Below are 26991 nucleotides of genomic sequence, written 5' to 3' on the forward strand. Positions count from 1 at the left end.
AGTATGCAATTAGGCTGTTAAATAACACCAGTTCTACATGTAGTCGCTATGCCGGGACCATAACGCTAGGAATCTGGCTGCCATCGCCTCACCAGTCTTTCAGCGTAAAAGCATGAACACGGACAACGGCCAACATGTCCGTCTAGCACTCAACATCGCCATCGAGCTGCGATGCCCACGCCCGCTCCGGCGCCTGGCCAGTTCTTTTCTTGCGCAGGCCCAGCAAGCGGCGTCCCGTTCCCTTGGCCGGGGACGTATCCGCCGCCGACGCCGCCGCCGACTCCTTCTTGGCCGCCGCGCGACTAGCGACAGCGCTCCAACCGCCGACGCCGTCCGCGCGGCCAGAGTCCTCGCGGCGAGTGATGGCGTCGCTCGCATCAACGTGACACAGGAAGACGTTGCCGGCAATCTCCTGGTTGCGGACACGCTCTGTAACGCTCTTCTTGAGCGTGCGCAGGGCCGTCTCGATGCCGGCGGCCGACAGGAAGGACGAGTACTGCACCGTGGCGCGCATGAGCACCTCATCGGACGGCAGGTACTCGACCCTGAATTGCAGGGCTGGCTGCTCAGCGAGGTCGGCCGCCAGCGCGACGCCCACCTCATCCGTCGTCAAGCCGAAACGCGGCGAGGTAAGCAGGAACGCGTTGAGAGGCTCTGTTTCGTTGAGCGGTGGCGGCTTCACGGCGGTGGAGGCCAGGGCAGCAGCAGCAGCAGCAGCAGCAGCTTCCTGCGTTTTACGGATCTTGACGCACTGCGCAATGGTCTTGCTGGGCGCCGAAACAAATCGAGGGCCCTTGTACACCAGCACGTAGCGGAAAGGCTCATTGTCTTCGCTTCGGCTTTCCAAACCGTAGTCTTCGGCTAGAACGTGGAGGAACCGGCGCTGATTGTTAGGCATCGGCTTGTAGCGGATTCTGATTTCGGTCGGACTCTGCGAAAAGACGCGGAATTCGCGCTCCTGAGTCTCGCACCATGTCGGCGTCTCCCTGAATAAGGCAAGTGTATCGTCTGAATAAGGCACATGGTCATTGGTGTGCGTAGCTGGGTCAATGTTGAGTGCAGCAGCAAGCCGTCTGTTGCGCTCCTGCCGCAGGCACTCGTCGTCGCACTTGAGCTCAGGTCGCGTAGGCTCGGGATTGGTGCTACTGGCAAGGCACCGTACATCCTGCTTGCGGATACCGCAAGGACATGCGATCTCGGTTCTGCCGGAGCATGCTATCGTTTCGTTGCATGGAGTCTGACCATGGCAACTGTTTTGGCAACGGTGCTCACAGAACATCTTGACCTTGCCGCAGGTTTGACCACATTGCCCACCCTCCAATGTAGAGTCCTCGCAGTCTCCCGGCCTATGGCACAGCTTCTTGCAAAAGTGCAGGCCGCACTTCAACTTCTTGCCGCAAGGCTTGCCGCATCGTGCTTCCTGGAGGTGGCAAGGCTGACTATGCAGTTTTTCCTTTCCGCAGGAGCACCATTTGTCAACCAGGAATGGGCACTTTGGGCATCCAGCTTCCTCAGGATGACAATGATGCTCTACTGGAGGATGACCACACTCTGGGCGACGTAGGCAATTGAAGCGACACTCTGGCGCGACAGTCCCGCAGGGCTGTGGTGGTTGCAAGACTGTTCGGCCGCAATCGCAGCTGATTTCGGTAAATATGGCCTCCGGGCAGCTCGCACAGGCACCACGATGGCAAATTTGCTGACAATTATGACTGCCGCATTTCAACGCACGGCCACAGGTCCTGATACAAATATGCTCTGCCTCCACAGCTAATTCTGGAGCAGCATTTCGATTTCTTCGTCGCGCAGCTTGTCTTTCGGTAGCTCTCCTCTCTCCCGTGCAGCAGATTTCCGAACACTTGTGGCGACCACAGCTCATGTTGGCGCCACATGTCCTGGCACATATTGGTTGGTTTTCCTCGCGCTGATGGCAAATTCTTGACTCCCTCGTTCTGCCACAGCGGCAGCTTATATCGACTTCCACCAAACACGAGCCGCAGTCACCGGCGTGACATTTGGACTTGCACAGATGGCCGCAGGAAAGTTTCCTCTCGCAGACCTTGTCGCAATGTGAAATGACGTCCTCGCAGTTGCTTCTCGGGTATCCGGGTAGTTCTGTGAGTGACGTCTTTCCGCACGGGCAGTGAGTGACGACGTCTGGCGAGAAGGGGCAGTGAGCTGGGCTCTCATCCTGAGCGTGACAGACTTGAGTACATTCATGCTGGCCACAGTCGTACTTCCGTTCGCAGGTTGTTTGACAGCTAAAAGTGCCTTCAAACCATTCGTTCTTCGAAACCGAATAGGAGTCCTGAGAATCTTCTCGCTCATAGCAAGGTATCTGCTTTGAAACACGGCCGCAGAAACATTGGGCATCCACTTGCACGGGGCATTCACCACAGAGTCCACTATGACAAGGCATCTCACATGCATGTTCACCACAGGGTAATAGATCACCGCAGACGTCCTGACAGCTCCACCCATTTTCGTAGTCGGTTTCTCTGCATAGTCTTCTTGAAGAGCTTTTGCCGCAGAAGCAGGACTGCTCTGGGCCCATGAGACTACATGGCGGACAAGGGCCAGAATGGCATTGAAGCGGGCAAGGATGGGGGCATGTCGGACGTGGCTTCGAACAGGTCTGCCCACATGAATGAGGAGGCAATGACAGACTGGCGGGTTTAGGGCTGATTTCCTTGCCGCACCAGCAGTGGTAAGTGCCTGGATCATCCGATAGTTTGGAATTGCAAGCCGGGCAGCGCCAGGAGTTCTCGTTTTGTGTTTGCGCAGATTGAGGCTCATCCTTCTTCATCTGGTTACTGTACCATTTTTTGGCACATTTCATGTGGACAACAGTCCAACAGAGCGTGCAAGACCAGATATGGGAAGTACGGAGGACCTCGTCTGTGCAAACTGTGCATTCGTAATTGGAGTTGCTAATGTCCTCATGAATGCGTGTAGCCAAGTCTGATGCTGTAGACTTTGGCAGCTTTGGCCGAGTCTGTTTGGCTCGCGATGGGGTGGATTTGGCCACCTTGCTATAATGGCGTTAGAACAAATCTTGTAAACCCGGTCGCGGAGCCCTTGTTCGCTCACCTTCTAGACATGACAGGCTGGCCAGGCACAAACTCGGGAGCATCTGCACTGAGACCGAGTGAAGCAGGGGATGCCGCGTGAGTGAGTTCATTGTCATCGCCTGTGGCAGTTGTGAGATGGCCTCCGAACGCGCGGCGGCCAGCGGGGCGGTGTCCGTTGGGAGTCGACCCGGAGACGCCTGTCTGGCGTTTAGAAGGGTGGTTTCGGTTCCCACGCGATCGTGAGTTCGATCCACGAGTAGAAATATCTTGCCTTGGGGCAGCTGACGAACCGACGTCGCCGTTCAAGGCGGGAGCATCGCTGCTCCCCTCCGCGGGGCCATTGTGAAGTTTTGAGCCTCTGCCGTTGCGACCTCCACGACGGCCATTGTGGTGTTTTCCCCTGGATGACCCTTGTGATGGAGTCTGTGATGGGCTGCCCTGGTTTTCGGGCATAACTTGCGGCAATGCGATGGAGGACTGCCTCACCAGTGGCGATGAGGGCAGATTTGTGAGCACGAGCGTTTGCTGAGAAATATCTGCCACGGCCAAGGGGGGGGAGGGTGGCAGGTGTAACGCTAGGAATCTAGGCGGTTGTGATGTCTGGATTGAACGCTTCGAGGTATAGAGGGCGAGATAAACTGTAGAAGATGAGATGCAGTGAATAATTGAGCTGGCTTGAAGGCGAGTATTTGATGATTTTGAAGGTTGGTGAAGTTGCCTCGTCTGTCCACGGCCCTTTTCCTAACTGGGTCTGGTCCAAACGCCACCTCCAAGGCTTACCAAGTGCTCCTCAATGAGTCACTTAACAAGACTCATCACTGCGCAGATTGAACAGCCCCAATTGGCCAATTCTTGGAAAGAAATTCTAGCTATTTCAGCATGATCCACAGCATTCGAGTCACATTCGATTTTTCCCGTTGCTTGTACTATTTTGTATGTGTCCTCGGCTTATTAGCTTGTCGCGTGTCGCGCTCCTGAGGGAAGCGCCACATCCTGTAGCTGCTGCCCCAGCGCAAACGCCTCATCCAGTTGAGACGAAACTGGACACTATGCAAGTATAGATCGTGAGCGGGAATACTGGTTCAAAGACCCTCTTGTTTCTTCCTCCTTAGAAAGGGAAAAAAGGAACAAAAAGAACGAGGATGACACTCAGACGCGCACGATATTATAACTTATCTAAGCATTGATCGATCATTCATGGACCACCGCCTCAACGTCTCTCGCAACTGCGCCAACAAGTGCTCGGAGGATGTGTCAGAAGAAATTGAGGAATCACCCCAATTCTGAGAGTCTGTGAGAGACATAATCATGATAACTCGCTCACCTCCTTAAACCTTGTCCGAGTCTATACCCGGAGCGGTGGCGGAAATTATCACTGATTTGATTGTCTACAGGGTAGCTGTAAATCGCTGACTTCGGTCAGCCAAAGCTGCAACACTACACAGATCGCCGTTTAGAAATTAGAATGACGCTTCATTTACACCATTCTCTAAGTGTTGGTGCCCATGACCTAAAGCTACTGACAACAATTGCTCCCTGGACAAGAGAATCCTGTGTAACTATGCGGCTGCGCATACGAGTCAGCTCTGACCGCTGTATCAGGATCGCTGCGATACGTCAAGTCGGGCGGTATGTACGACTTTTGAATAAGAGAGTTTGTGTGATTTATCCATGTTTTCTCGTATATGGAGAACCGCCGTGTACGTTTCAAGAAGGACACCGGCTTTGCGTATGAGGTCAGAGGCTGCATCAACATGGGCATATTTTTACCATCTCAGAGGCAAAGATGATGGCACTGTAGTGCATGGCACATTGTATATTGAATGATGGTCGGCCCTTTTCCGTTAAAGATGAAGGAAATGCTACGGCTGACAAACCCATCGCGTAAAATAATGGTTTCATGTTAACATATGATCTTATAAGCTCATTACATAATTGAGAGGCCTAGGCATGGCATGGCTTGCCAGCGCAACGGCCCCTAGCAATCACAGATACTGGTAATAATGTGGCGGTCCTCAGTATGGCATTGATCTCACTATGCCAAATCAGTGAAGATGAAATTACTAGACCCAACCGCCAATTGTATGCAAAAGCCCAACCACGCTGGCTGCCAGCCCCTCACGCAGAGACATCACACGAGACATGCAGTAGGGCTGGCGCATTGCAAGGACAGTATCAGAGTGGCACACCGTCCTGGTCCGGCTTATTATTGTTACTCCATCTTTCCACTGCATTGAGAGACATTCTCTATGAGTGCTACCAATGACATCAGTCTTTCACTAATTTTGGGCTCGTATTGGCACCGCCCAGTGACGAATTCAGCTCCTCTGAGATGGTGTGTCTACTGGTAAACTTACAGCTCGCACAACTAAGTAGCACATTTGGGAGGGGCACAACGGCAACATAGTATACAAAAAAAATTGCTATAGTCAGAAAGCATCTGGACTCGATGGCTGCTGCCCGGATAAAAATGGGTGCGGACCCTTGACAACATATCCTCCTCGGGGGAAACGACACAACACTCGGTGATTGCATCCGATTCCGCAACGTCGTTGTCGTCAGTTAAGCTGAGCACTACTGGGCAAGTTGGAACGGAGATAATTTCAAAGCCGTTACCGTCACGACATAATGCGAGTGCGGTATGCAGACTCTTCTTCGCAACATGTAGTGTGACTGCGGCGGAGCTGGCGACCGTCTCCTTGTGTACCCGAATCGAAGCGTCAATGGCGATCCCAGAAGTAATGCACGACCTTCTGCGCCAGTCTGCATATTTCCTCAGCCGATCCCAAGGGTGCCGCCGAGCGTCACTCTGGCTAATACACCCCCCTCCCCTCCCCTCCCCCTGATACTTGGTGCTTTCAATTCTTCAACCGACAATGTGGAATCTAGCTTCGTGCCCAAAAAACAAAACTCTAATCACGCTTTTTTCAGTACCTATCGCAGCGACTAAAACGACCAATTAGCTGTGCGGTAGCAGTCCTGGCCATATTCACCAATTTTTTTCTTTGATATCTCTGCAATAAGCACAGTATCGACAAGTCCGAGACAAGAACATAGGACGAGTATCAAACTCTCTATACTGATAGCAAGTTGGGCCGGTAACAGCTTTTGACAGCCATGCCTACCATACAGCCTGTCACACTCCAGGAGGTGGGTGATTGGAAATACCAAGGTTGTTATGAGGACAATGTCAATCAGAATAAGGTATTCTTCTGGCAAAACCTCTTCCCGGATACCATGACCCCGAAGATGTGCCTCGATAGGTGCGCTGATTTCGGATACATGGCAGCGGGTCTTGAGTACGGCCAAGAATGCTACTGCGGCGACCCCCAGAACATCATTGTCAAAAAATCAACAAAGAAGAATGAGAAGGAGTGCAACGTTCCGTGTGCTGGAAACTCTTCCGCGCTATGCGGTGGTGGCTCCCGCCTGTCCACCTATTTCTGGAACGGGACACCATTCTACTCGTGGGATTTTCCGGCCGCGGGAAGCCCGGCGGCCGGTTCCTATGATTTTCTCATCGGTGGCACAAACATACCGCTCATCACCTCCCAAGCCATCAATGGCAAGGTTACCTTCCTGGAGAAGTTTGGAACAGGCCCACCCAACTCAACTGGCGCGTACGAGCTGGACCTTTCCGAGATTGACAATTGGGACAAGGCTTGGAGAACCATGCACGTCAAAACTGATGTGTTTTGTGCTGCCGGCCTCACACTCCCCGACAAGGCCGGACGTCAGATCAACATTGGTGGCTGGTCAGGTGTGTCGACATTTGGTATCCGTTTGTACACCCCTGACGGTAAAGCTGGGACTCACGGCAAGAATGACTGGGAAGAAGATGCCAGCGTCCTCAAGCTGCAAGACGGCCGCTGGTATCCTACTGCTATGGGTATGGCCAACGGTTCAATCCTGATTATTGGTGGCGAAGAAGGCTCAAACAGCGCGCCGGTGCCGACGTTGGAAATTCTTCCCTACACGGGCACAAAGCCGCTGCGCATGGATTGGTTGCAGCGAACCAACCCTAATAACTTGTACCCCTTTGCTGCTGTTTTACCTTCTGGCGGAATTTTCGTCGCTTACTGGAACGAGGCTCGCATTCTGGACGAAAAGACCTTTGCCACGGTCAAGACTCTGCCGATGATCCCTGGCGCTGTCAACGACCCCAAAGGCGGCCGCAACTACCCCCTCGAGGGCACAGCCGTTCTTCTTCCTCAGAGAGCTCCTTACACGGACCCTCTTGGCGTTCTGATCTGCGGCGGATCGACCAGCGGGCCGGGCAATGCTTTAGACAACTGCGTAAGCATCTACCCTGACGCCGAGAGCCCCAAGTGGGAGCTCGAGCGCATGCCCTCCCCACGTGTCATGAGCTGCATGGCACCTCTGCCGGACGGGACGTACATGATCCTCAACGGCGCTCTCCACGGTGTTGCCGGCTTCGGTCTCGGCATTGGTCCGAACCTCAACGCGCTCCTGTACGACCCGAGGAAGCCGCTCGGAAGCCGCATCACGGTCATGGCCAACACCACGATTGCGCGAATGTACCACTCGGAAGGCCTGACTTTGCTCGACGGCCGCGTGCTCGTGTCTGGCTCCGACCCGCAGGACGGCGTCAACCCCCAAGAGTACCGCATCGAAACGTTTAGTCCGCCATACCTCCTCTCCGGCAAGCCCCGCCCCACCTTCACCATCAAGAACACTGACTGGGAGTATGGCCAGAAAGTTGGCTTCGAGATGGCTGGCGAGGCCGTCAACGGCGGGATCGCCGTGTCGCTCCTCGGCTCCGTCTCCAGCACTCACGGCAACTCCATGGGCGCGCGGACCCTCTTTCCGGACGTCTCGTGCGCGGGGACTTCATGCACTGTCACGGCTCCTCCCGGCAAGTATATTGCGCCCCCGGGCTGGTATCAGTTTTTTGTTCTCGACGGCGGCATCCCCGCTGTCGGGGTTTTCGTCCGCATTGGCGGTGACCCTGCCGGTCTGGGTAACTGGCCGGCGGGGGATTCGTTCACTCGCCCCGGAGTTTGATGATCAACATTCTCGTTCTCGTACTTTTCGCTTCGTGTTCCATGAACGCCATAGAAACTCATGTCGTAGCTCGTTACTGCTTTGCTATTCAGTGAGCCAATGCACCAGTGCCAAGGTACACGTTGTTACGTTTTGCTCCGAGGTCCAACGTTTGCTCGATTCGATACATCACTTGCTCTGATAGGCTGGTCAACTTGAGAGGAGATTTCCTCGAGTGAGAATTTGAAGACTTTTGATTGTCAAATTAATAGAAAATTTCCAATATCTAATACATGCAAATTGCATGAGGCAACACGCGTTATGTCCTTGCAGTATGTCATGTCCTGTCGTATGTAATGTCCGGTAATGAAAATTGTAGTATGGACTGATTGTATACCATTCAGTGAATCCCAAGAACCTTATTAATGGCCGACACAATGATTCCTGAGATTTGTGCAGCGTCATAAATAGATTTGTAGAGGCCGCAACGCGCGTCCACCACGTTGGCATCAATAGATGACAAAGGGACGCGGTGTTCGTCACTCTCTCCAGGGCTAGCACCACCACCGATGAGCTCTACTGAAGGTGCTTTGTCCCAACCAGGCCCTCCAGCGGGATTCTTTGCAAAATCAGCCCAAGCCTTTTGCATCGCTTTGGAGCTCTCGATTTGGAAGGACGTGGCAGTATCTTCGGGAAAAAAACCAAATAAGGGGCGTATCTCTGCCGAGTGATAGGCGCCGCTTCCGGGGAAGAGCTCCGTATTGGCGAAGCTGGCATTGTAGTAATACCGCCATGTCGAGATCTTCGCAGCGGTGGAGTCGCCGGCTAGACGAGCCGTGGGACAAGTATAGATGAAGTCGGTGACGAGTGCCTCGTCACGCTTCTCTGGGCTGTCGAAGCCGGTATACTTGGGGCGAAAAGTCTCGAGAAACTTCTTGGCCGTCGCACTGCCCAAGAATGCGGTCATCACATCATCCAGCGTCACACCGCCTGTGAGGAACAGCGATCCCTCGTTGGCGTTGTTACCAATCAAGAGGGGCACGCGTGCAATTGCTTTGTGGTCAATTGATGATGCGGCGCGTCTTGCAGGCATAGAATTGGCGAATGTCGCGCCGCCGTCGGGTGAAGCAGAGAAGGTAAGGCCGGTCTCCTCAGCAATGGCCACTAGGGATGCAGCCGGGACCTTTCGCATGCACTCGAGGACATCGTTTGTAGAGTTGCAGCCTGCGCTTGAGGCGAGGGACTGCCACGTTGTCTTCTGCGCTGCCCGGTCGGACAGGCCGAGCTCGGGAACAGAGGACTGCATGATAGCAGCCGCAAACGGCACGGGATCGGGAGGTGCTGTAACGAGATTGTCTACGCTTCTCGCGCCGGAACTCTGTCCGAAGATAGTGACCTGGTTTGGATCACCTCCAAAAGCTTGAATATTGCGCTGCACCCAGTCCAGCGCAAGGCGTTGGTCATGCAAGCTTTGTAATTGGTTAGCATGTGTCGAGATCCGCGTGTGTAGGACGACAATGTCAGAAAAGGGAAGATAGCGGCCGATGTACAGAGCGCTGAAACTTGACCAACATATGAACTCACCCAAAGTTACGTTCTTTCTCCGGAATATCGGGAGAAGCAGGAAAGCCAAATAAGTTGAGACGGTAGTTGGTCGTGACGACTACTACATCTTGATTTCCAGCCAAGTTCGTGCCGTCGTATTGTGGAAGCGCTGCAGTGCCTGTTGAGTCGCTGCCCCCATGAATCCAGAACATGACAGCTCTATTGGATTCACCTGATGACCCTGCCGAAGGGTGGGCGGAAGCAGGCGCAAACACGTTCAGATACAGACAGTCCTCGCTGTCTGGAACTGCGGCCGGAGGCGAATTGAAATACCTATTAAGAAGCTCCGAGTTTTTGGAACCAGAGCTCTGCTGCTGATTGCAGGCATTGCCAAATTGGGTTGCTTCACGCGAACCTTGCCAGCTATCTGGCTTCTCTGGGAGCTTCCATCTTGCTGGCGGCTTTGCAAAAGGGATACCCAGAAATTTGTTGACCTTGGAAGCAACAGTAGGCGCTGATGTAGACGTGCCAACGAGTACGCCCGAGTCTACTGTCGCGGTAGGACGGCTGTCGTCCCTCAACGCGAGGGCGGAAGACACGGCCGCTTGATAGCAGAGCAACGCGATGCCGGTGTAAATAAATTTGGCGACGGCCATGGCTTACTTTGGGCGCTAGGTGACGGGGTTCAGAGCTGTGGGACGAGAAGCAGACATACTTCTCTATCTTATATCTTGGCAACTTCTTGGAGACTTGCTCTTTCTCGTAGGCGGTGTCAAGTGAAGGGGTGCGTGCCCAACCCGCATGATTTATGATGCGAAACTTGCTTTTGTCGCAGGTCTTGTTGAACTGCTGGCAAACACGGGCACGTGAACTGGCTTGCGACATCATCTTTCTTTTTCAAGGCCCTACTGTTTGCTCCGGCCCGATATGAACGGCGATCTGGCTAACGGCCTGGCAACGAAAGCCCCAGCCTGGAGGTAGCCGTGCCGGGATCCCTTGCAACACGAGTTATGAGGGAGATCGCACGTAATTTCCGCATGTCTTCCCTGTTTGCGTTCCTATGCGGGCACTTTAATGGGGCCGCGAATGGATCAGGGAGAGACAAGAAACAGTCTTGGCGAGATACGAGAAGCTGCGTGCATTGCGCCATGTGGAAACGCGCGGATGGATTGCTTTCCTCCCGTTCTTGTACGAGCAGTTCGCTAGGAAGATTTTGTTCAATGGATTACTTCAGAGTAACAGACGACAGATGCTCTCATGATATACTGCTTCCCGAACATTTGCATCCAGCAAAAGCAGAATGGGCCAGCTGGCCTCGAAAGACATGGCCAAGCCGAGGGAGGTGGCATGTCTCAGTCGTCCCCACCGTAAAGACTCAGATGAGGGCGCGGCGGCATTCGCCTAGATTAGTAGACACGAATAATGACATATTGGCGGTTCCCAACACCGGGCTGCATTTGGACCCGTACGACATTGAATTTCAAAGTTCGACATACATTCAAAAGTCGCCGCATCCTGACGTAGATTGAAGCTACCAACGCTTGAAGCGGAGACGCTCTAGCACGGACTATGGCGAAGTTTTATGCAGACCCTCAACTCTGTAGCTGCTCGAACCTCACCGCCATGCCGCAAAATCGCTCTTGGTTCGTTTGCTTTCGAAACGGAAGCAAACTCGATGACGATTGCATTGTAATGCGTCGACGCATGATACAGTTACCAGGTTTATGCGATCTATCCCTGTTTCTCAACAGTTTTGTAGATGGGATGATCACGTGACTCTATCGCGCCAAATTTCAAGGAGCTTCGATATCGGCGGAAAAGACCTTTCCGGATTGTCCAGGGCTCAGCCAACGACACCGAAGCACTCCCCTCGTTGACCTTGTGATCCAAATCGCCCAAAATGGCCGCGGTTATCAAAGCTCTCAATGCCAAGATTCGGTCGAATCCGACGGTGAGCTACATCTGCTCTACCCGTAAGTCGCAGCGTCTTTAAACCCTCCCGGAGAGCCCGCAGCTCCTTTTGCAACGAGGCGGCAAGCTTCTGCAAACACCATCACTGAACTCTGTCGATCATCGGGGTTTTCGGGATCCAATGCGACGCGCCTTTCCACTTGCCTGCCCCCGTTTTTCAAAGCCACTTGCGATGGGTGATGGCAGAGGCTATGCAGGCGTGTGCTCATTGCTCGACTCGAGCTGCGGCAGTCCCTGCGCATTGGCACCTGATAGACTGAAGTTTGCTAACGTACCTTGTCCTCTAGACTTCTGGGGACCCGTCTCCAACTTTGGTATCCCCGTCGCAGCCGTCATGGACACCCAAAAGAGCCCCGACCTGTAAGTGACTGGACCGACTGCGCATCAGCACTTGCCGTCCTGTTCCCATCGGATCAAGCATGGGCTAACGTGTATTTCTTCTGCGTCTAGAATCTCTGGTGGCATGACCGGTGCCCTCGTCATCTACTCCGCGACGTTTATGCGCTACTCCCTCGCCGTCACCCCCAAGAACTACCTCCTCTTCGCCTGCCACTTTGTCAACGAGTGCGCGCAACTGACACAGGGCTACCGATTCCTGTCATACCACAACTGGGGAGGCAAGGAAGCTCTCGAGGCTGCCCAGGCTCAAGCCGCCAAGGTGGAAGAGAAGGCCAAGGCTGCCGTTGGCAAATAAAGCAAATCAAAACGAGCAGGGCGATGGGAGGTCTGCTTTCTAGGGCGAGATCCCAAAGAAATCAGCATTGAGGGATTGTGGTGTGGAATATCATTGACGAGTCCCAAAATGTCACGCCTTCAGAGGTGTTACATAATAGAGCTTGGACGGCGCTGAAGGGGAACATATTTGTATGTTCAATCCTGCAAGCAAGCCGGATCCGACGTGACCTGTATAATTGCGTGGCCATAGGCATACGATATTCATATAACCTTATCAGGCATAACAAAGAAGCGTCTTCTTACGATTAAATACCCTTGATGCTTGCAACTCATAGGCACTGGTGCTCACGAGGAAGTGCTGGCAATATGATCTGTGATGAAAACCAAGGCGGGCCACCCTGCCTTCTCAGCTTCACAATGGCAAACTAGAGAAAATGATGCACCGGGGAGTATTGTACAACGTTTATCATGACAGGGGCTGCAGATGGCCGCAGCTGTATATTGGGGTGGAGTTTCCGCCTGCCAAAGGAGGTTCATGGAGGGCATGCGCTGGGACAGGTAGAAACATGTTTGGTTCATTTCTTTGGAGTGAATCGTTGCGTTCATGTCCACGAGATTTGTTCTCATACGATGTGATGAACATATGCCCGCTTCTCACTTTCCTTGCCCGGCCACAAGTTGACTATCGCGACACTGGCTCTGTTTGCGAGAGTTCTCGGATCATGCGTCAATTTGCTCCGATCTGTTATAAACTTTAGCACAGATTGTGTGGAAATAGTCACGGAAATAGTGGACCAAAGAGAGCGGTTTTCTCTGTTGGATCTCTCTATCGGAGAAGCACAGTGACATTCGAGCAACAGCATTCTGTTTGAGGATAGCTATGGGATTGGCAGAGCCCGCAGGACCAATGGTTCCACACGCCTGTATCGAAAGAAGTGTCTACCAACCATTGATTCGCAGCCATGCTAGGGAAAGGGATAGTTCTGTAAGCTTTCGACCTTGATAGCTACAGTCCATCTTGCTTCACCAAACCACACCACCTATATGGACTAGAGAGATCAACGTATCATTGTGACCATGGCATAATATCGGGCCAATGCTAGCTCTATAGAAACAATGTATCGCCACAAGGCACTGGAAAGTCATTCTCGTAAAGAACTGACTCATGGGTCAAGTCAAAGCTGATGGTCACGATGGGGAACGTTTGCAACGAGCTGTCTGTCGTTGCTTTGACACAGGAGGTGAGCCAGTCATGGCTAGGCACGCCATGCTAAAAAAAATTCAAAGATGAAATTGACTTGTTCTATTGGACCAGTGTACGTAGTTGGAGCTGCGCCCGTAGGTATCCTCTGGTAGCCGACCGATTATGTCACAGAAATCGGCATTTGGAAGCGCTATAAATGGACCAGTTTGTACACAACAAGGGGGTTGTTGGTGTGGGTTGATGGCCGGTCCATGTGACGCCTGGCCATTGTTCTGGAACAATTACCGATTTGAATTGAAGAGATTTCTTCTCATCCTCTCTCGACCCAGGGATTTGGACCGTTTCGTAACAAGGCTAGTGACTATATTTTTAGAGATGACATGTCTTGAGCAGGCAAGCCGAGGTCGGAGCTGACACTGACTTGAGACCGCTTTTTCCTAGCCTCGCCCAGTTATTATCTCCAGGACGAGAGATTTAATAAACCGCTATCTCTTGTCTTATCTATGCAACGGTGCCTATCTCCGCGACCCTCCCGTTCAACCTGGCATGTATGTATGTAACAAGCCAAGCGCACAACGACAACCAGCCTTATCAAGAGAGATGGATTCTGCCAAGTGAAGCACGTTACTCGGAAGAATTTTTCATCTCGTCTTCCACCAGCCGGCGCCGTGGCTGCCTTGAGAGGGATGGCCATTACGTACCGCGCCAATGGCAATTGCGCAATACCGGAAACGATCACCTGCAGACTAGGAGAATTTTCGTTTTTTCGGGGAGGGCGTTTTTATTAACCATGGCGGAAAGAATGGATACGGTTTGTTACTGCAGGCCGCTGGCGACGTCACGGGGCGAGCAGAGGGACACTATTTAGACAAGGAAGAGGGGCGATAGACTGGCTCTCGGGAGCTCGAGGTTGGCCCGTTGTGGGGTTACTGGGTCAGGCCGGCTAGGTTTGTGTGTGTCTGTGATTTCTTATTTTCTCTCTTGCTTGGGCTGTAAGTATTTGCAGGCTGTTTCCTGGCTCCAGCAAGGTGGAAAGGTAAACTAATAAAAGACTCTATCAATGGCCCCAATGGGTCCTCTGCGCTAGCTCGGCTGGATCTCTCGAGACAGGCTCCAGTGGATGTGGCTCCGGCTGAGAACATGGGGGGTATTCAGTCTGACGAAAGAGAAGAGTAATATCGCAAGATGCTGAGGCTGTATGCTCACTCGCAAGTTGGTCCATACTTGTGTGTGAAGAGGCACATGGCGTAATGAGCATTGGATGATATGGAGGACAATTATGTGTTGTACAGCTGGATACGTGCTCTTCCTGCCAAGTATTAGGCATGTGTGATTCTGCAACAAGATGTTTTTTTTTTCTTTTGCAGGGTACGATTCGCACGGTTGTTGTAGATGCATCTGCCACTCGGCGTGTTTCGGTTATGGGAGGTCAATGCCGATGCCTGTGCCAAGTTGCAGCAGTGCGGTACGCCCAGAGGCCGAGGAGCAATGGGAGCAGGAATACCAAAAACAAGTGGAAAACGGCCCAGCTACTTAGTGCCGCCTGGATCGGGATTTATCATGTTACTTCTGTTGTTGTGGTCGTTTGCTGTCGTCGGGGAAGGGGGGAGAAGGGCAGGGACGAAAATCAGATGCGGCGCGGCGCGGGGGGCTCATTTGGTATAGCCGTGGCGAAAAAACACGGGGTAAGAGAGATTTACGTACAAGCAACCGAGGGAAATAGCAATCTTGCATTAGAGCCGTGAACGGTCCCGGGCGAAAACGCTTCGGTGTCCCTTGGTAGCCTTTTGTTTTTCCCTCTGCGCACCGCGGGCAACAAACAAGAGCCAACGCGGGGAGGCGCGGAGACGGGCGGCGAACGGCGGCTCAAGGCACTCGGCGAGCTGAGGGCCATGGCGAAAATAGTCAGGAACCATGTGCTCGTCCAAGTCTCGATTTGTTCCGAATCTGGCATACCACCATGTCAATCACGCGGTCACCTGGCGCAAAAACGCTGTTTTGCTCGTGCTTCTCCCATTTCGGCTTCTCACAAGCCCTGGCCAGTGACACATGTTTTCTCGTCATGGAGGCACGAGAATAGCGAGAGCACACACAGGGAGAGAGGGAGCTTGTTGTTGGCTTGATTTTGCTCCGTACACGCCCCCCCCCCCCCTCTCTCCTCCTCTTGCCCCTCTTCGAACCGACTACTCAGTTGTAGTCAAGGCTTGCTGCGAGCGCCGGTGCAGTCCAGAAGCAAGCTATACTGCGAGGGTTGCCTTGCTTGGAAGCCATCGGGGTACTGGCGAGCCGGCTGCAGTTTCTGAAAAGAAAAAGCTCGCATTTCAATCCCGCACGTCTCAGACAAATGCAGTACGAGGGGGGGAGGCAACGCAGCCTGTGGTAATACATCTCGGTAATACACAGCCTTGGCGGGTTGAGGGCTGACACTGCTGGGCCAGCTTTCTTACTCATATCTCAACAAATCTGAGATTGATAGGCCTCAGATTTGCACATGAGCTGAGTGGTCACTGGTAAGTAACTCTGGGGGACAATAAGGTGTGAACCAACCCTGCTGTCTCGGTGGGTTTGGCAAGCTCCAGGGTGGTAGCGCACTTGGTCTCCTTGCGACGACAGCGACGCCAGGAGGTGAAGAAAGTTCCGAATTTAGCATCTCATCATGATGAAAAATAAACACCATGGCTATAGGTAACAGGAACCATGTCTATATGACTTGAAAGACAAAAAATAGGCTGTTCTGTCTGCCAGGAGTTTATTACACCGAGTCGAGATTTGTTTGATGTATGTACAGATACTTGACTGAACGAATCTGTCTACTGGCGTAATGTGCCGTTATCCAATGACTGTGATTGGTCAATGGCTCACGTATACTGTAGGACGAGCGCCGAATGACCACCGACGGGCTGAAGTTTTCTTTGCAACAACCTAACTGAAACGGTGCGAGCTTAGCGGAGTTGACTCGAGGCTACGGGGAGCATTAGTGGGCGGCGGTCAGCTATTACGACTGGGCATCGCTGAGACTTGCCGGGACTCGAGGTAAGAAAACCATGGTGTGCTGTGATGAGACGACGGACGGACGGCGAATGCCCGTCGCCAAGCCAGAGGGCGACGCGTGGTGTTGTGACGGGTTGGGAGATCTATTATGCTCATGACGGTGTCTAATGCAGCGTCTCAGAAAAAAGTGCTGACAGGAAAAGATAATCTGGACGCCGCGACCAGCTCGAGCAACAACCCGTCCGGGGTTGGAGTTGGCGTATAGAGCCTAGCTCGAGAGCTTTGGGAGGGGGGGCGTGGTTTTCATCCTAGAAGTCTGAACTGGAGGGACCTGGCAGGTCTGGAGAAGACGAGTGATGATGGGCTTTGCTGGGTTGTCAAGCACGGGGCACACATCTGGAGAAGCTTAAACGCTAGGCTGTTGGCGTCTGAGACAAATTGAGCAACCGGAGTCATGTTGACCGTGGAAAGGGTCGTCTCGGCCGCGCGGAGGGGGCCGACATTGGGGGAACGGGGAGACTTGCCTTTTTGTATTGTTGCCATCTGGTTACTGGCGGTAAGTAGAAAGAAAAAAAGCCATGATGGATATCTTAGGACGGGGGCTTTTTTTTTTCTCTCTCAGAATGACTAACTGCCATGGCTCGGCTTGCATCTCCGTCAAGCCGGGGCCACGGCACTTGGAGGACCGAAGCTCGAGCGGGCGGTGGTTGCTCTGCAGGGCGACCCAGCACCCAAAAGCGTTCCCAACCCCCCTGGTCCGAAAGCGTTACGAGAGACAGCCTATGAACCGCCATGTGGGCTGTTCTGTGGTTGTTTTGGTATCGTGCCAGAGTCAAGTCGGACCTTTGAAGCTTGAAGATTGCCTGAAGCCCTGCGCCAAAAAAAAAAAAAAAAGGAGAGCTCATGGGGGGCCAACGCAACGAGGCCTGGGATGAATGGGACGGCTCGGCGTTGAATCTGGTGAGGTACCTCTGATAGCTTCTTACTGGTACCTACCTACCTGGCTGTTAGCGACACCCCCAACCCTACGCAGGACATGGCATCAGCATACTTTCCTGGACCCTGTATGAAGCCCAAAAAAAGAAGAAAAATTTCAAAACGAGATTCATGATCAGAGTCTATTTTTGTTTTTATCTCTTATTTTTGAGCCAGGTCAGCTGCGACAAAACAGCCTCGATTCCCGTCAAGGAGGTGGTCAGATACAGGTACAGTTTGTCCCTGGTGTCACTGTGGTAATACCTGCCACCCCCCTCCCCTCCCTCCCCTGGCTCCCCCACTAAGTACCTAGCTTACAGGCAAGCAGGTCAGTACCTGTTGCCAGCCCGAGCCAGCCACAGACTACCTACTCACTATAAGTAACTCACTAAACCAGACTGGCGGCGCTTCCTTCCTGCTGCCACCACTGCTAGACTAAGTAGCTGCCAGCTGCCAGCTGCTTGTCGCTGCTCTCTGTTCTCAGTGCCCCGCTGTCCCTCACCAGCTCGTCTCTCTCTCGGCTTTGCTTGTGAACCTTTTTAAGTAGCCCGCCAGGTCCCCTCCATCTCTCCCACCTCAAAACTCTCTCCTCCTCTCCCCGTCTTTTTTCTTCCCTTTCCCCTTTCCATCCCATCTCGCATCCGTATTCCCTTCAATTCGCGCCTCTGTCTTGCTGTCCCGCCCTTCTCTGCCACAAATCTCCCACCATGGCGCCCCTCCCGACGGCGTCTCTGCCGCAGCAGGCCCTCACCTTCAACGACGTCTTTGAAGATGCCGACGACGAGCCCCAGCAGCAGCAGACGGTTCAGCACATCCGCGCCAACTCGAGCATCATGCAGCTCAAGAAGATTCTCGGTCAGTCTTGTTCCATGTGCTTGGCCGTTGGCAACCGCTGCCAATGGCTCTGCAACAGAGTCTAGCTAGTCCTGTGCTAACCGAGGCCTCAAACGTACAGTCGCCAACCGCGGTGAAATCCGTAAGTCGCCCTCAACAACTACCCACAATCACATTGCAAGCTGCTGACAGAAGTCCTATAGCTATCCGAGTATGGAGACACCCTTTCACTTTCTGAATGGCGGCCCAATTGCGACTTGTCCGAGCTAACCATGTTGTCCCGGCATTCTAGATCTTCAGAACTGTAAGTAGCCGCCCACCCGGTTAGCGCGCACCGCGGAATCTAACACGAGCGCAGGCCCACGAACTCTCACTACACACCATTGCCGTCTTCAGGTACTACTACTATTTGCTACAAGACACGAAACGTCCTTGTTACACGCCTCGCTAACCCTCCGTAGCTATGAGGATCGTCTAAGCATGCACCGTCAAAGTACGCCGTCTACCCCGCCTCACTGTCTTGCCCCCACGCTAACCATCCCCAACAGAGGCCGACGAAGCCTACGTGATTGGAAAGCGCGGTCAATATACCCCCGTCGGTGCCTATCTCGCTGGCGACGAAATCATCAAAATTGCTGTCGAGCACGGCGCTCAACTAATTCATCCCGGTACGACGCTACCCCAATGACGCCACTCTGCAGCACTTCCCGAGCTAACTCCACTAGGTTACGGCTTTCTCTCCGAGAACGCCGAATTCGCTCGCAACGTCGAAAAGGCTGGTCTCATTGTAAGTCGGCTTGTTCGCTCAAGTGCAAAAGTTTTGCATTCGCTAATAATCTTCCTTCTTCTAGTTCGTCGGTCCCTCCCCTGATGTGATTGACGCTCTTGGTGACAAGGTCTCCGCCAGAAAGCTTGCCATCGCAGCCAAGGTTCCTGTCGTTCCCGGTACCGAGGGTGCTGTTGCCACTTTCGAGGAGGTCAAGTCCTTCACCGACGAGTATGGTTTCCCCATCATCATCAAGGCCGCTTATGGTGGCGGTGGTCGTGGTATGCGTGTAGTCCGCGAAGCCGAGACCCTCCAGGAGAGCTTCGAGCGTGCCACCTCGGAGGCCAAGTCTGCCTTTGGTAACGGCACCGTCTTTGTCGAGCGCTTCCTCGACAAGCCCAAGCACATTGAGGTCCAGCTTCTCGGTGATAACCACGGCAACATTGTTCACCTGTACGAGCGTGATTGCTCCGTCCAGCGACGCCACCAAAAGGTTGTCGAGATTGCTCCCGCCAAGGACCTCCCCGTCGAGACCAGAGACGCAATTCTCGCCGACGCCGTCAAGCTGGCCAAGTCGGTCAACTACCGCAATGCCGGTACCGCCGAGTTCCTTGTCGACCAGCAGAACCGTTACTACTTCATCGAGATCAACCCCAGAATCCAGGTCGAGCACACCATCACTGAAGAAATTACCGGCATCGATATCGTTGCGGCTCAGATCCAGATTGCCGCTGGTGCCACACTGGCGCAGCTTGGCCTGACCCAGGACCGCATCTCCACTCGCGGCTTCGCTATTCAGTGCCGTATCACCACTGAAGATCCTGCTAAGCAGTTCCAGCCTGACACTGGAAAGATCGAGGTCTACAGAACTGCTGGTGGTGCTGGTGTTCGCCTTGACGGTGGAAACGGTTTCGCCGGCTCCGTCATTACACCCTTCTACGACTCTATGCTGGTCAAGTGTACCTGCCACGGTTCCACCTATGAGATTGCCCGCAGAAAGGTTCTCCGTGCTCTCATCGAGTTCCGTGTGCGCGGTGTCAAGACCAACATTCCCTTCCTGGCCCGTCTGCTTACCCACCCTACCTTCATCGACAGCAACTGCTGGACCACATTCATCGATGACACGCCCGAGCTCTTTGACCTCCTCAGCAGCCAGAACAGAGGCCAGAAGCTGCTCGCCTACCTCGGTGATGTTGCCGTCAACGGCAGCTCCATCAAGGGCCAGATTGGAGAGCCCAAGTTCAAGGGTGACATCATCATTCCCGAAATTATCCGTTCCGATGGCACCAAGGTCGACGTCAGCGAGCCTTGCCAGAAGGGTTGGAGAAACATTCTCGTCGAGCAAGGCCCCAAGGCCTTTGCCAAGGCTGTTCGCCAGAACAAGGGCTGCCTTCTCATGGACACCACTTGGCGTGATGCTCACCAGTCTCTTCTCGCCACCCGTGTCCGTACTGTTGATCTGCTCAACATTGCCAAGGAGACCAGCCATGCCCTGTCCAACCTGTTCAGTCTGGAATGCTGGGGCGGTGCGACTTTTGATGTCGCCATGCGCTTCCTTTACGAGGATCCTTGGGACCGTCTTCGCAAGATGCGCAAGCTTGTTCCCAACATTCCATTCCAGATGCTCCTACGTGGTGCCAACGGTGTTGCGTATTCTTCTCTCCCCGACAACGCCATCGACCAGTTTGTCGACCAGGCTAAGAAGAACGGTGTCGACATCTTCCGTGTCTTTGATGCTCTGAACGATATTGACCAGCTCGAGGTCGGTATCAAGGCTGTGCACAAGGCCGGTGGTGTTGTTGAGGGTACCGTCTGCTTCAGTGGTGACATGCTCAACCCCAACAAGAAGTACAACTTGCAGTACTACCTGGACCTTGTTGAGAAGCTGGTCAAGCTCGATATCCACATTCTCGGTATCAAGGATATGGCTGGTGTTCTCAAGCCCCACGCTGCTACCCTCCTCATCGGCGCTATCCGTGAGAAGTACCCCGACCTTCCCATTCACGTGCACACCCACGACTCGGCTGGTACGGGTGTTGCCTCGATGGTTGCCTGTGCCAAGGCGGGTGCCGACGCCGTCGATGCTGCTACCGATAGTCTGTCTGGTATGACTTCGCAGCCCAGCATCAATGCTATTATGGCCTCTCTCGAGGGCACTGGCCTCGAGCCTGGCCTGGATGCTCACCAGGTTCGCGCCCTGGACACCTACTGGTCGCAGCTCCGTCTCCTCTACTCTCCCTTCGAGGCCCATCTCGCCGGTCCCGACCCTGAGGTTTACGAGCACGAGATCCCTGGTGGTCAGCTCACCAACATGATGTTCCAGGCTTCGCAGCTCGGTCTCGGCTCCCAGTGGCTTGAGACCAAGAAGGCCTACGAGCAGGCAAACGATCTCCTTGGCGATATCGTCAAGGTCACTCCTACCTCCAAGGTTGTGGGTGATCTGGCCCAGTTCATGGTGTCAAACGGACTTGACGCTGAGGCCGTCAAGGCTCGTGCCAGCGAGCTTGACTTCCCCGGCTCTGTTTTGGAATTCCTCGAGGGTCTGATGGGTCAGCCCTACGGCGGATTCCCCGAGCCTCTTCGGACCGATGCCCTGCGCGGACGCCGCAAGCTCGACAAGCGCCCCGGTCTGTACCTCGATCCTGTCGACTTTGCCAAGGTCAAGAAGGACCTGGGCAAGAAGTACGGCGCGCCCATCACGGACTGCGACATTGCCTCTTATGTCATGTACCCCAAGGTCTTTGAGGACTACCGCAAGTTTGTTGACCAGTATGGCGACCTGTCAGTCCTTCCTACTCGCTTCTTCCTTTCCAAGCCCGAGATTGGTGAGGAGTTCAACGTTGAGCTGGAGAAGGGCAAGGTTCTGATTCTGAAGCTCCTTGCTGTTGGTCCCCTGAGCGAGAATACTGGCCAGCGCGAGGTGTTCTTTGAGATGAACGGCGAGGTCCGCCAGGTCACCGTTGTTGACAAGAAGGCTGCCGTTGAGAATGTTAGCCGCCCCAAGGCCGATCCCACCGACTCGAGCCAGGTGGGTGCTCCCATGTCTGGTGTTTTGGTTGAGATGAGAGTGCACGAAGGCTCGGACGTTAAGAAGGGCGACCCTCTTGCGGTCCTGTCGGCGATGAAGATGGAAATGGTCATCTCGGCTCCCCACAGCGGCAAGGTTTCCGGCCTGCAGGTCAAGGAAGGTGATTCCGTCGATGGCTCCGACCTCGTCTGCCGCATCACCAAATAAACCTGGCAAGAGTATATGGCAAAAATTGATGCGTGAAACGGCGTGAAACGGGAAACGGAACTGAAATTATGATTGTTTTACTTTGTAGCACTTGATAGTATGTATATATATTTGGATGACAAATGCTCTGAATGTCGTGTGCTGTTGCGTGGTGGCGTGTGAGTAGGGGTTCGTGACTTGAGCAACTATTGACTACTGGTAATGCGAGAGAGATGAATTGATGGTGAAGAAACTAGCGAGGTGGGGGCTGATTATAAAAATGAACTGTTGTCGGTTGAACATACGATCCTTAATCAATCATCGAAACGATCCGAGGAGTTGGGGTGGATGCTCAATAAGGGCGGATCACCGGGCGTAGGATGAGCGGCGACTAACAAGCAGGTGATGTTTCGAATGAATGTACCAGCAGGTGAAGACGGGGTACAAATCTCGAAAAAAGACGAAGAATGAAAACACAAAAACGGCCGACAAACAAAGCAGTGTTGAATCATTGCAACACCAAGGGTCCTGGAGGTGGTGTGTGCGAACGATGCCATCTTTGGTTGATCAGTCCAGTGGTGCAGCTCCACAAGCGATCAAGTCTGTGAGGGTCTCTTCCGGATGAGGATGAGACGGGGAGAAAAGAGCTTGGCGACAAGTGCTGTCTGTCAAATGTGGTACAATTGATAGTTAAAGTAATAAAAAATTAGAAACCAATCGTTTGTGCACTTTTGACCTATGGATTTTGCATTCTAGACAGCCACACTCGACAGAGTGGGCTGCGGAGGGATGGAGGTGGTGGTGGTGATGGACGAGAAACGTTGCAATGTTAATTTACGATGGCCAGGGGGGTGCGAACACGGAGACTCTCTTCCCGGAGACTGAGAGAGAGAGAGAGATAGGGAGGGGAGAGAGAGCCAGAGACCGACAAAAGGCCGTCTACGGCAGAAGAGGTGCGCGCTGCCCACCCTCTTCGCTGCTCTCAAGGATCGGGAAGGCGAGTTTATTTTACGAGTTTTTATGTGACAAAAAAGGTTGGAGCTTTCAGCCCACCCACCACGCGCTGGTCTTGTCGCATGGAAGCGGGGAGATGGACGGGTGGACGGGCTGAGCTGGGCCAAATATCGGAGCAGAGAGGGCCGCAGACCGGCCGGGAGGGCTGATGAGGGGGAAGGGGAAAGCATCAGGGGGAAGAAGGGCGTCCGAGTCGCGACATTGACCTCAAAGTCACGAACCCCCCGCCCCTTTGCTTTTTTACCTTTGTGGCGGCAAGTCAACTGAAGAGCATCACAGGTTGGTGGTTGCGGATGGATGGGGTGCTCCGACGGTCGGTGTGTGTGTGTGTGTGTGATTGGGATGTGTGTGTGCTTGATATGCGGCACAGGGACAGGCTGAAATGCAAGCCTGATGAAAGCCACGCGTCGTGTGTGTGTGTGTGCCTCTATCTGTCAACTGTGTATGGAAAAGGGAGAAGGGGGGATTGGATGGAGACAAGACTAGAGCTCACGCGGGTGCATTGGCTGACATTGGCCGGTGTGTAGGAGTGACGAAAGAAGAGTCCAATCAGGGAAAACGGGTGGCCCGGCGTGGACTAGGCTGCCAAGTTTCATTTCTTTCTCGAGGCGCCCGCCGGCCTTGGTTTTATGATGATGATAATGGTGATGATGAATAGGATCATGACAATGTTTATGATGATGGCTGTGCTGAGTGGTGATTGGGACGAGACCACTGTGTCGGTCAAAGTGCAATGATAAATGGCTGAGAAGAAGAAAAAGAAAGAAAGAAAAAGAGAGAGAGAGAGAGAGAAAGAGTTGTCATCAATACTCAACGGGGTTTGCGAAAGAGGGCTAGAGGGCGTCGTGGTGACATGCAGGGTGCAAGACGGAGAGAGGGCGAGCAGCAAGCAGCGTTGCATTCCGGAAAGCCAAGGAAGGGTTCGATGGTGGGTGGTGCGTCGGAAGGGGGAGACGTGAGGAGAAGAGGAGGGTAAGAGGGGAATGAATGGATGCATTCTGGTACGATGAATAAATGATCATGGTCTATGTGTGATGACTTGAATAATAGGGCCGATGGCTAATGTTGTTTGGAGAGGATTTCTTGTTTCTTGTCTTCTTTTTTTACAGAGGATTACAAGGCAATTATATCAGTATAGACAGATGCCTCTCTGCACAGAGCAGGCACATGAGGTAGGTACCTAGTTATTATATCCCCTATAGTAATGCTGGGCATGTACCAAGTAGCATCAGTAATAAGCCTGCATGGACAACCAGGCTGTCACGTCATACTTTGTTGGTGCAAGTGACAGTATTACTCGAGGCAGGGAAAATGAATAATGACGATTGATGATTTGGTGCTTGAATGTTTCTTCTTCTTCTACTTTTTTTCTTCTTCGTCTCCTTTCTTCTTCTTCCTTGTTTCCCTCAGTTCTATAGTTTTTGTTGCACCCATCGCTACTAGTAGACTTAGTTACCAAAGTCTGCCGGCCCAGGCCAGGCAACAAGGGTTAGGTGATTGACGACAAGGAAGAAGCGGAGCTCCAGGGGGGCTTAAAGGGCCAAAAAAGAAGGCAACCAAAAAAAAAAGTGTGGGGGTTAGCGCGTGACCCCGCAGATGCCGGAGCTCTCGAATCACCTTGGTACTAACTAACGGACTACTCCCATACGCCGTAGTATGTATCAGTTAATAGTAGCGACTTGAAATTATTACAGGGCGGGTCCCAAGTTGAATAGGGCCCGGCCAGGCGCCATGCGGGCAGCGGGGTTGCACGTCGCAGTAGGTAATCTGAGGTGGACATCCTGGCATCTACAGGCGTACTCAGTGGACCATTATTATAGACTTACTGGTATACTGAGTAGACACAGTGCTAGGGGACTGCCCGTCACGTCAAGCCAGGTAGGTATTCAGACAGATGTCTATCCCTTCATGATGAATTTTGATGCATTACTCGGGCCGGGCTTTCTCTTCTTTCTCTTCTTTCTCATCCTCTTCTTATTCTGTATCTTCTTTTCGCTTTCCTTTTTTTTAATGCTTCTTTCTCATCAACTTTGAACCCAAAACTGGCGGCTTTCAAAATTTTCACTTTAGTGGAATCTACCTCTGTAATCCAGTCCTGGTCAGTGGCGCTGGCCCCCCCCGTAGGTGCCGAACAACCCCCTCCACTCCAACTCCAGCTGCTTTCATCAGCCAAGACTTAATTTTCTCCTCCCCCAAGCACGCGCCCTCAAAATCCTCATTCCCTCCTCATTCATTCATCATCAACCACCACTCCGTACCACCACCCCCAACAACCTCTACCGCAACCCCGTCTACAAGGCGTCGCATAATAGTCCATACCACCGTCTTGCGCATTCTTCTTGCCATTCTCTTGAGCCGCTTACCAGCCTCCACCCAATCGTCCGCACCGCTTCAGTCCGCAAACCCAGTATTTGGCCACGTTCCCACCGGTCTCGCAGTCCCCACGACCGCACCGAACCTCTCCGCCTACGTCGCTTGCGACTGCTCTGCCTTCCTTGGCGCCGCGCCTTTCGCTGCCAACCGCTATCCTCCCGCCCTTGGTCTCTCTCCTCTCTCTCCAATACTCCTATAGCAGACCCTTTACAGACAGTCCGTCGTCATGGAGAGCCTACAACTTTCTCAGGTCCTCGCCGATTTGAGTAACCTGGGTGCCGCCGTATGTATTGCTTACCCCCCCCCCCCCCTCCCTCCTTCTCTCCCCTCAGTCTGGCGCTGTTGGTTTTCTCCGCCCGAAAAGACACAGCATCGGCATGTGAGAAAAATTTCATGCTGAACCATGCGCAACAGGAACCACAGGCTGCCGCCGCCATCGTCAACGCCAATGTCCCCATCGTCCGACCCGACCTCGCCGGCGAATCCTCCACCTCCCACCCTCACCAGCAACAACAGCAGCCGCGCCCTCCTGCCATGCGTCGCCACTGGTCCACGGAGCAGTCCGGTCTGCCCAAGTTCGACAAGCTCGGCCGCCGCATCCTCATCAGTTCGCCCAACCTCTCTCGCCCCTCTTCCAACACCAACTCGATTCCCGGCACCCCGCGCGGCGGTGGCTCCGATGTCAGTATCTCCATACCCCACGCTCGTCCAGGCTCAACACTCCTGTTCCGCCTCTCGGCCAGAAACACAAAATCAGGCTAACATGCTTTGTACCCAGGTCGATGATGATCTCGAGCGCGCCTCTACCCTCATGGCTCTCTACGAGATCCGCTCCAAGATCAAGCAGCAAGACAACAGCAGCCTCATCAAGGCCCGCGAGAAGATTAACGCATTGGCCGCCAAACAGCAAGCCCAGCAAGCTGCTGATCGAAACGCCAAGGCCGCCGAGGAGGCACGACGAAATCGATACTCCTTCCCTCGCAGCGGGCTCTAAGACCTCTATTTCCATACCAACTCCCTTTATAACACACGACTACGATACCACCACGCCAGCACCGTGGAAACTACAAATGCAAAGCTGACGTTATGTAATACCCCCTTTTCTTTATTATGACCTACAACGAATGGCGGCATAATGCGCGAACTCGCCACTCGCAATGGATCCTATCAAGGCACACGAAAATTTCCTTGATGTCTGCTGCTTAGACACAATATTCTACTCTCAAGACAACAAGAGTCTTGATATCAAGAGCTCCTTTCACCTATTGCGGTATGGCGTCACGGACTACTTTTGTATGCGACTTGTTTTCCCCCTCGGCATGTTTTTTTTTCCTGTGTTGTCTGTTTTCTTCTT

General features: G+C 53.3%; 6 protein-coding genes across 6 annotated transcripts; 4 read left to right on the forward strand and 2 right to left on the reverse strand.

Annotated features, from left to right (window-relative positions):
* Positions 1 to 142: 142 nt before the first annotated feature.
* V2A60_005251 (uncharacterized protein) lies at positions 143 to 3524 on the reverse strand (the record flags this gene model as incomplete). Its single annotated transcript, XM_083256563.1, has 3 exons — positions 143 to 1145; positions 3091 to 3268; positions 3362 to 3524. 3 exons carry the CDS (start codon positions 3522 to 3524, stop codon positions 143 to 145), a joined length of 1344 nt encoding a protein of 447 aa, XP_083112689.1.
* Positions 3525 to 6188: 2664 nt separating this feature from the next.
* V2A60_005252 (glyoxal oxidase N-terminus-domain-containing protein) lies at positions 6189 to 8096 on the forward strand (the record flags this gene model as incomplete). Its single annotated transcript, XM_083256564.1, has 1 exon — positions 6189 to 8096. The coding sequence occupies one exon, from the start codon at positions 6189 to 6191 to the stop codon at positions 8094 to 8096; it is 1908 nt and encodes a 635-aa protein (XP_083112690.1).
* A 379-nt stretch (positions 8097 to 8475) lies between these two features.
* Positions 8476 to 10276, reverse strand: V2A60_005253 (Alpha/Beta hydrolase protein; the record flags this gene model as incomplete). The annotated part of the gene is made up of 2 exons (XM_083256565.1): positions 8476 to 9544; positions 9660 to 10276. 2 exons carry the CDS (start codon positions 10274 to 10276, stop codon positions 8476 to 8478), a joined length of 1686 nt encoding a protein of 561 aa, XP_083112691.1.
* A 1244-nt stretch (positions 10277 to 11520) lies between these two features.
* V2A60_005254 (pyruvate transporter MPC1) lies at positions 11521 to 12285 on the forward strand (the record flags this gene model as incomplete). Its single annotated transcript, XM_083256566.1, has 3 exons — positions 11521 to 11593; positions 11879 to 11951; positions 12042 to 12285. The coding sequence occupies 3 exons, from the start codon at positions 11521 to 11523 to the stop codon at positions 12283 to 12285; spliced, it is 390 nt and encodes a 129-aa protein (XP_083112692.1).
* Positions 12286 to 18143: 5858 nt separating this feature from the next.
* V2A60_005255 (carbamoyl-phosphate synthase L chain, ATP binding domain-containing protein) lies at positions 18144 to 22271 on the forward strand (the record flags this gene model as incomplete). The annotated part of the gene is made up of 9 exons (XM_083256567.1): positions 18144 to 18291; positions 18392 to 18412; positions 18474 to 18481; positions 18563 to 18574; positions 18629 to 18666; positions 18732 to 18763; positions 18819 to 18938; positions 18996 to 19057; positions 19122 to 22271. 9 exons carry the CDS (start codon positions 18144 to 18146, stop codon positions 22269 to 22271), a joined length of 3591 nt encoding a protein of 1196 aa, XP_083112693.1.
* A 3592-nt stretch (positions 22272 to 25863) lies between these two features.
* Positions 25864 to 26631, forward strand: V2A60_005256 (uncharacterized protein; the record flags this gene model as incomplete). Its single annotated transcript, XM_083256568.1, has 3 exons — positions 25864 to 25920; positions 26052 to 26318; positions 26416 to 26631. The coding sequence occupies 3 exons, from the start codon at positions 25864 to 25866 to the stop codon at positions 26629 to 26631; spliced, it is 540 nt and encodes a 179-aa protein (XP_083112694.1).
* Positions 26632 to 26991: the final 360 nt, after the last annotated feature.

The sequence above is a fragment of the Cordyceps javanica genome, chromosome 3, assembly GCF_051103115.1.
Source record: "Cordyceps javanica chromosome 3, complete sequence".
Lineage (NCBI taxonomy): Eukaryota > Fungi > Ascomycota > Sordariomycetes > Hypocreales > Cordycipitaceae > Cordyceps > Cordyceps javanica.